At 50.6% G+C, this 9,298-nt stretch overlaps 1 protein-coding gene across 1 annotated transcript in view; it reads left to right on the top strand.

Annotated features, from left to right (window-relative positions):
* The window catches only part of EHMT1 (euchromatic histone lysine methyltransferase 1), a 136,508-nt gene that overhangs the window by 14,126 nt on the left and 113,084 nt on the right, over positions 1–9,298 (top strand). Inside the window, exons 3-4 of the mRNA XM_032261864.1 lie at positions 4,438–4,703; positions 5,016–5,163. Of these exons, the coding sequence (XP_032117755.1) occupies positions 4,438–4,703; positions 5,016–5,163 (414 nt within the window). The remainder of the gene's footprint in view (positions 1–4,437; positions 4,704–5,015; positions 5,164–9,298) is intronic.

Here is a 9,298-nt window from a genome sequence, read left to right as displayed (position 1 = left end):
GGACCCCACTGAGGTGGTGCAGCAGAGAGCTGGGTGGGTGGGTGCTCTGTGCCTGTGGCTCTGGGCATGGACTTTCCTCCCTTCAGGATTTCCTGCCACCCCAAAACCAATTCAGTCTTGTTTGGTATTTTTTTAATAACCACAATTTATTGAAATTATGTTTTAAAAACAGTCATTCAGTGATAAAATGAACATTGCAGGCTATGTTAATAAATCCAATATTCTTGTAAAAGTTTAAAAGTGAAGGTGGTGTTATAGCTGCAGTCACACTATCCTTGGCCAGCACCCACGATTTGGACCTTGTATCCAGCATTGATCTCTCCCAAAGCCTCTGCTCGGAGTGAGACCCACTCACTGGTCCCTCGTAGAACTCTTGAAGCCTCGCCTCACAGTGAGACTTGCTCATTGGCAGCCTCACCTTTGTTAGGAGGGCAAAAAAAGTGGAAGCCATGGAAGGGAACGTTTTCTGCACGTGAAAATGCCTGTTTCTGTGCCGTGGTTGGCAACTTCATTTCCCTGAGTTGTGCCCACTCCAGGAGGAGGCAGCAGAGCACCCTGTGGTGTTCTCTCTGCATGTGTGTGTCCGCAGTTCACCTCCTGGTACCCACTCTGGCCTCTAGTTCTGGGAGAGAGGTGGTGCCTGTCAGTCTGCATTGGAGGTAGTTCTTAGTAATTGTGTGAATAGTTGCTACTAAGTGTCTAGCTGTGAGAATTCACACTGGTGCCAAGCCCACACAGGAGGGAGGAGCCCCAGGGAAGGGCTGTGCTCCGAGAGCCAGACCACGTGAAGACAGAGGCCAGTCACGCTGCCTCCATGGCGAGGTCTTCTTGTTCCTTGTGCTTTGTTAGATAACAGAGTCCCAGCAAAATAAAAATCTAGAATCCTCACCTAGGTTCAGCCATTCTTAATCTTACTGTTTAGATTTTTGCAGATGACCTTTAGATTAACGAATAGATTGTGTACCTCAGCAAGAATTAGCCTCACGTGGTTATTTCCCCTCCAGGGTTTGTCTCTGCCCTTCATTTATATGTACCTTGAAAGTGCGTTTTGTGTTTGTAAGCGCCAGCTGAGCGCGATAGCCAACAGCCTGCGTGGTGGCTTGTAGGTGACATAGAGGAGCCTGTGACTCCTGAGTTATAACAGTGACTTTATTGCAGTCTAACTTGGTGTACTGGAGAAAGACCAAGAAATTCTATAAAGCAGATGTGTTGCATTCCAGCAGTGCTCCGAGTGCAGAGGGTGTATTCGTGAGTGCACATGGTAGGGGGAGCTGTCATGTTTGAGCTGTGCCTTGGAGGTGGGAAGACAGCGTTAATCCTTAGGGGAAAAAGTACGGGCATTCCAGGGGTGGAGGTACATTCCGAGAGAAATCACGAAATGTGGCAAACAGTGCTGCTGAGCTGGACAGGTCTCCACAGGGAGAAGCAACGAGAAACCCAGAGAGCTGTGGCCACTAGAATGTGAATCCACGATAGGTTCCCCAGTAGGGAGCCCAGGTGGTTCCATGTCTGTTCTGGACATCAGTGGGGTATCTAGCAGCTTAGAGTGGGCTCAGTGAGAAGCACTGCAAGTACCACATGGCAGCAAGATGTGCTCGAGAGACAGAGGGAAGGAGGGAGGGGAGCAGACACGGACAGTGTGCCTTTGGTACCGAGAGAGGCGAGGAGAGCTGGAGGGAGACAGTGAGAGCCAGCCCCCAGAATGTGCACTTGCTGTGCCTTCCAGCTCACCCTGGCACGCCCGTCTCATCTCCCATCCGAGCCGCGTGTTACCCTGTTCTCCCCGTGTGCTCTCGCCTGGCACTCCCCGCTCTGCCTGCCCGCCTCGTCTGTAACCTTCACAAGCATCTGCTGAATCCCTCTGAGCAGCCACATGCTCACCCATGTCACCGGCCCATCGGGCACTTGGAATTACAGTTATTCGTGACCTCGGTCACTTCTCCCTGGCCTTGACTCTAGTTGATGAGGATGCCTTGTCGTGTGTGCAGTGGGAGGGCGGGTAAAACATAACATAAAACTTACTGTGTTTTAGTGAATAGCTCAGTGGCATTAAGCACATTCACATTGCTGAGCAGCCCTCACCACCCTCCTCACCTGGTCTCTATCATTCCATCTTCCCGAACTGAAGCTCTGCCTCTTTGCACACTGACTTCCCATTCCCGCTTTCCAGCCCTTCCACTCTGTCTGTCTCCATCAGTTTGACGACTCTAGGGACCTCTTATAAGTGGAGCTGTCCCACATTTGTCCTCTGTGGCTGAGTGATTTCATTCGGCATCGTGTCCCCAAGGCTCATCCACGCTGCAGCACGGGTCCCGGCCTCGCTCCTCGGGCTGAGTCCCACTCGCTGTGTGCACACGACACTCTGCCATCCTCCCCCAGCTGGCCCTCGGGTGGCTGCCCCCTGTTGGCTGTTGTGAACGATGCTGATGTCAACGTCGGTGTGCAGATGTCTCTTCAAGACCTGCTTTCAGTTCTTTTGGGGCACATGCGTGGTAGTGGAATTGCCGGATCACATGGTAGTTCCGTAGTTAATGTTTTGAGGAATCAAGATCGTGTTTTTCACGGCGGCTGCACCATTTCACATTCCCACCAGCAGCACTTAAGGGTTCCCATTTCTCTGATTCTTACAACACTGACTGTTTTCTGTTGTTTCATGGCCATCCTAGTGTGTGTGAATGATAACTCACTGTGGTTTTGATACGCATTTCCCTAATGAGGTTCAGCATTTTCTTCATGTGCTCGTTAGCCATTTGGACGTCTTCCTTGAAGAAATGTCTGTAATGTCCTTTGCCCTTTTCAAAATTGGGTTGTTTGTTTTTTATTATTGAGTTTCAGGAGTTTTTCATGTGTTCTGGATTGTAATCCCTCATGGCGTTGCAGACGTTCTCTCTGATTCCGTAGCATGCCTTTTCAGCCTGTTCACTGTGTCCTTTGATGCACACAATTTTAGTTTTTAGAAATTTTTCTTTGTAGGGATAGGGTCTTGCTATGTTACCCAGACTCATCTTGAACTTCTGGCCTCAAGTGATCCTCCCCTCTTGGCCTCCCAAAGTGCTGGAATTACAGGTGTGAGCCACCACAGCTGGCCCAGAAATTTTAATTCTTTTTTTTTTTTGAGACAGAGTCTCACTCTGTCACCAGGAGCCAGGCTTGAGTGCAGTGGCGTGAGCTCAGCTCACTGCAACCTCCGCCTCCCAGGTTTAAGCAATGCTCCTGCCTCAGCCTCCCAAGTAGCTGCAACTACAGGTGCACGCCACCACACCCAGCTGATTTTTGTATTTTTTTTTTTGTAGAGACAGGGTTTCACCATGTAGGCTAGGATGGTCTTGATCTCTAGACCTCGTGATCCACCTGCTTCGGCCTCCCAAAGTGCTGGGATTACAGGCGTGAGCCACCATGCCCGGCCGAAATTTTAATTTTGATTAAGTCCAATTTGTCTAATTTTTTTTGTTGTTGCCTGTGCTTTTGGTTTCATATCTAAGAAATAATTGCCAGATCCAATGTTGGCAAGCTTCCCACCCATGTTTTCTCCTAAGGGTTTTATGGTTTTAGGTTTTGCAGTTACGTCTGTGGTCAGTCTTGGGTTAATTTCTATATATGGTTTAGAAAAGAGTCCAGCTTCATTCTTTTTCATGTGGTCATTCAGTTCTCCCAGTACCAGTTGCAGAAGAATGCCCTGTCTTTTAACACTTTTTACTACATTGCACCTACTGCCTGCACAATAAAATGAGGTTAAATTGAATTGGATTTGAAGTTAACTGTCACAGGTCTGTAGGTGGCCAGGGAATCAGAGAGTGAAGATTTAGTTGTGTCTGTGCATTCTGCAGTGGAGGAAGTACTGGGAGTTTGCTTTTGACGTCACAGCCTTGCCCTGCAGGCTGAGACTAAAGGTAGATTTAGGAGATCAGGGAGACTGAGTACAGAGCATTTTAACACATAATACAGTTACCTACTGTGGAGTACATCCCATTTGGGGTTGTTGCAAATTGTAGCTGTGATAAACTGGGAGAGCAGTTTTTGAGAGGTTTTGATGCTGCCCATTTTGGGTATTTTTTAGTTTAGTAAGTTTATTACCTAAGTCGGGGGTTGGAACATTTTTTCTGCAAAGAACCAGCTAGAAAATGTTTCAGGTTTTGTGGACCGCATGTGATCACTGCCCCTCCTCTCTCCTTATGTTTAGCCCTGTGAACGCTGTTCTTAGCCTGTGGGTGCTGACCTAATCCATCCGAGGGCAGCTAGGCACACATGTCTTAGTGCAGGGGCTTCTGTGAGGACTGTCCTGCTGTTTCCACCTGAGACTTTCTCTTCTCTCCATTGTGTCTCATCTTTCAGTTGTGGGGAGTTAATGGGGAGAAGAACTGTGATTTTGGTTGCATGTTATTTCAATGACCATCTGCTTATGCACAGTTACAGTTATTCACTGTCTTTGTTTTGAAGCATGCAGCCAGTAAAGACCCCAGAGAAGTTCGAGAAGCTAGAGATCATAAGGAACCAAAAGAGGAGACCAACAAAAACATTTCTGACTTTGGACGACAGCAGCTTTTACCCCCCTTCCCATCCCTTCATCCGTCGCTACCTCAGAACCAATGCTACATGGCCACCACAAAGTCACAGACAGGTAAAAGGGAGACCCAGCAACTGTCTTTGCTCTTTGAATGTGTGTTTCGGCCCTGCTCCTTGCCAGGTGAGAGTTGTGTGTGGCTGTAAGTGCCTGTGGCTCTTGATGAGTGACTGTTGGCCTCAGCGACCCTTCTGCAGAGCTCACCAGTGTGCCTAAGGAGGCGCACCTGCCCTCTGCGCCAAAGCCTTGTCTAATGTGCCGTTGATTTCCTAGCTTGCTTTCACTCTCAAGATGAAGATTGTTCTCTTTACTGGTATCTTACTAACTTGGTGTGTTTGGGGAGGAGACCGTGGACTGGGAAGCTTTCCTGGTGTGTAGGTGAAGTGCCGTTGGAAGCGCTGAGGTGTGCCGGGGAAGCCCGTGGCCTAGGGTGAGGCTCTGCCGCCCGCTCCAGCTGCTCTGCCGCCAGCCACTCGCTCCGGGCAGGCTCCTCACTCTCCTGGGCTAGCAGCTTCTATGTGCAGTTCGGGGAGTGGATGGACGTTTGCTTCCTTACCGAGGACCTTTTATGGGAGGTGCTGGGTGGGCACCGGCATCTCAGCGTGAGCAACATGTCGGAGCTCCCTGGGCTCCCTGGGCTTCACCGTCCTCAGCTTCTGAATCGGATGCATGCTTGGCGCCATCCCAGAGAGATGCCAGGGCCTTCCTGTCAGCCCTGGTGAATGCTGGGGGTCAGCCTGAAAAGCTTCACTTGGGGATGATCACCTGGCTACAGGTGTCTGTCTTTTTCTGGACTTTAAAAATATTTTTTATTAAAGTATTTTCAGACTTCCGACAAAGATGCGAAAATTTTACAAAGGAGTCATGTGTGCCCTTGACTCATTTTACCATGTGGCACGACCACACCCCCTGCCCCCCCGTGTCTAACTCTTTTTCCTAAGATATGAACATAAGCGGTAGACATTGTGCACCTTTACCCTTAAAACTGATGTTATTTCCCAAAAATAACTAGTGTCCCCAGAAATGAAGACATTCTGCAGGTAACCACAGCACAGACATCTGGCAGGTTCTTGGGTAACTGCAGCACAGACATCCCAGGAGGAGGTGTGTCGCCATGCTGCTCCCAACCTCAATTCCTGCTCAGCATTGCCCGTGCCCTCCTGTCCTCTAGGGCAAAGGACACATCAAGTCTGGTCCTGGAGCCTCGGCCACCTAGCTGCTGTGTCCTGTTAGTTTCCTTTAATCGGAAACATTCTCAGCCTTCTTTGTCTTTCTTCACGTGGCGTTTTGAGGAGTACAGGCCAGCTGTTTCATAGAACGTGTGTGATGTGGGTTTGCCCAGTGTTTCCCGGGATTGGGTGCCAGTCATGGAGCGAAGCAGCTGACTGGCAAGTGACCTTAGGAATTGAATTTGGGTGGGCCTTTGTCCTGTTCGGCTGCTGGAGTCTGCAGACCCCACCATCATAAAGTTACTGCTCCTAGATTGCAGGCTTGTCTTGCGGGGATGGACCCCAGGCGTTGCGGGTGCCCCCCATCAGGGGCCTCAGCGTCTGCTGTGACACATGCTCAACTAGTACTGCTTGCTGGGTGCCAAATGGTGGTGTTCTAACTCCATCATTTCCTCTCTTGAGTATTTCAGTTGCTACTGTGAGGAGCTGCTTCACTTTCCTGTCCATCCACACAGTTATCTGTCCATTTATTTTTTTTAAAAAAGAGAGAGGTGGGGTTCTCACCTGTTTCCCAGGCTGGTCTTAAACTCTTGGACTCAAGCAGTTCTCCTCCTTTGGCCCCCCAAAGTGCTAGGATTACAGGCATGAGCCACCATCTCCAGCCTGTCCATTTATCTAAGTACTGATTCATGGACCCTTATTTGAGCATCTGGACTGTAATCCATCCCTGCCATTATTTATTTCGTTGCTCAAATTGTCCCAGGTTTGTCCATCGGTGACCCCTTCAGGCAGGTGCTGAGTCCTGGGGTGTGGCCCCCCTTCATCAGGACCTTCCTGACTCACCTATGGTCTGGCCCGCCTTGCCTTGTCCCTACCTAGTGCCAGAACCAGCTCTTTCTCCGGGGAGCTCTGGTTCTTTTCATTGGAAGTTATAAAACAAAATCAGTCATTATCTGTTCCCCTTACCGTCAACTTTTTTGCTATTTGAGTTAATTTTATTTGTTTGAAACAGTTAAACTTGGTGTTTTGCAAAAGTACGGCGTTATGCTCACGTATGTTAGGGTTTACAAGTAATGTCTGAAGTGTTGTTAAACTGTTGAGGTTTTCTTTTCCTATTTTAGCTTTGTTATATCATCATCTTTTAAAAGAGCTTTCTAAAACAAAGTACCCAGCGTCTTTAGCAGGCCCCAGTTCACCCTTCCACAGCCCCCTTCCTCTACCACCCCTTCCTTATTCGTAACCTGGAAGTGGGTGTTCTGCCAGCGTGTTAGCCTAGGGCAGTGTGTAAAACGGCCTGGAGGCATGGAGGAGCTGTCAGTAGCTAGCTGCCCGCTTCGTCCAGGGTTACAGGTGCTCCCTCAGCTTCAGCTGCTCCCGTGTGTGGTCACCCAGGGCTTGCCCCACCTTCCAGGGTGGGCATAGAAGCTGCAGTTTTGTGCCAGAACTGTTTCCTAAGAGGAGCATGGCACCCACAGCTGCCTTGTCTTGTGATGGTTGTCAGTGCATCTTTCAACATCGCTGAAAAGACAGGAGTGCAGATGGAGGAGTCCCCTGTCAAATGTCCTGGGACGGGGGTGCAGAGTCCACTTACCCAGATGGCAGAGAGAGACAAACACCTTCTACAGTAGCATCCGTACAGAGCCGGAATCTGCATAGGTTCTGTCTTGTTACAGGAGCCGTTGAGTGTCGCTTTGCCAGCCGGAAACCTCTGTGGCCACCGGCACCTCTGCTTGAGTTCACTCACACCTGCTGGGCCCATTCTGCCCACTCGGTCCAGCAGGCTGTGCTTGGCTGGTACTACAGGCCCAGAATCCCACACCTGCCATGGGCAAGCCAGGCGCGTGTGAGCAAGCAGGTGGGGCGTCCAGGCGCTGGCCGCTGTGGTGGGCGGGCAGCTCCGGGCCATGGCTCTGTGCAGGGCTCTGGCTGGATGAGGCATACTGCAGGCAGTCTACGCCACAGGTGCTGGTGTCTGGATGAGGAACGCGGTGGTGCACCAAAACTCAGAGTCTCAGCAACTGTGGAGCCCTGAGGGGATGGGTGGGAGAGTGTGTTTTCAGCTGCACAGCCCTGCCGCCTCACTCTGGGGCTGGCCTAGCTCCGCCTCCGCTAGCTGTCATGTGGGGCAGCCTCGGACACCACACCGCTGAGAGCTCTAGTGTTACAGCTCTGGCTTGAGGAATCCCGAGGTTTGGATCCCCAGAGTGATTGCCCCTCTTCACTCCCGCAGTTCAGCGAACGGGTGTGTGTCACTGCCTGCAGCCAGCGACCCGGCCGGGAGCATGTTACAGCCCTTTTGCACCCACTGTTTGGCGGGTCCTGAGTTCTTGTTCTGTGTCCAAGAAGAATGAGGTTACATGGACAACTGGAGGGGGGAGCAAGGTGGAGAAGAGTTTTATTGAGCAACAGAACAGCTCTCAGCAGAGGAGACCCAAAGTAGTAGCTCCCTTTGTGTGGCCGTGGCCAAGTCGGGGATTTTTGGAGGAAGTGCGTGCTGATTGATCCATGGGTGGATCTGGGAAAAACACCATTTGATTGGCTGAAAGGCATTAAGGAAGTTCGCACCCCAGGTTGTGGGTTCTACCCAGAACTGGCCACCCAGGTTTCAGGCTTCATGCTGCCTTTGGTTTGAAGGTCAGGTTTCACTGGGGACCTGCTCCTATCTGCCTAGGAGTTTGTCTGCCTCCTGCCATGATCACTTTTATTTCCTCAACCCTCACTCCACTGCCTGCCATTCAGTGTTGCCTCCCTGTGGGAGGGGTGTTGGAGCCAGGTCATCAAAGAAAGGCAGAGAATTCATGTCATGTCTTTCTGTTAATATTTAATTACGGTGGTGATGATCACAGATGGTTCTGTTCTTTCCCTCCTGCTACACCCTTAAGTTTACCACAGGTAGGAAAGAAGAGCAGAGTCACATGTTGGTTCAAATGGGCATTTTACTGCTGAAGTCATAGCAGAGCCCTGTGTGTGGCTGTAATTCTTAGTTTTGGATTGAGGGTGGCTGTGATTCTGTAAGACCTGCTCTGCACCTTCCACTCCTCAGTGTCAGAAACGGAAGACCTGTGCTGTGCTGGAAGGTTGGGAGCATGCGTTTTTGTGACAGCCCCAGGCTGGGGATGGCCGTGCTAACTCAGAATCCCAGGCACCCAGCATTGCTTTAGGTGAGCCTTCATTCTTTCTACAGAGTGGACTGGCATCTTTGTTAGCAGCTTGCTCTGTATCTTTCCAACGTGTAGAGGTTCACAGTACCAAAAACTGATTTCAGAGGATTCTAGAAAGATGGTGGGGCAGGAAGACCCGGAATCCGTCTCCCCACCTCGACAGCAATTCCACTGGCAGAAGCTGTTCCCACCTAGACAACAGTACAACTGGCAGAAGCTGTCCCCACCTAGACAGCAGTCCCACTGGCAAAAGCTGTCCCCACCCAGACAGCAGTCCCACTGGCAAAAGCTGTCCCCACCCAGACAACAGATCCACTGGCAGAAGCTGTCCCCACCCAGACAGCAGTTACACTGGCAGAGGCTGTCCCCACCTAGACAGCAGTCACACTGGCAGAAGCTGTCCCCAC

The sequence above is a fragment of the Sapajus apella genome, unplaced genomic scaffold (assembly GCF_009761245.1).
Source record: "Sapajus apella isolate SASKATOON/1434 unplaced genomic scaffold, GSC_monkey_1.0 scaffold126, whole genome shotgun sequence".
Lineage (NCBI taxonomy): Eukaryota > Metazoa > Chordata > Mammalia > Primates > Cebidae > Sapajus > Sapajus apella.
Note: the sequence above shows the minus strand (reverse complement) of the source record. Positions and strands in the feature narration are given on the sequence as shown.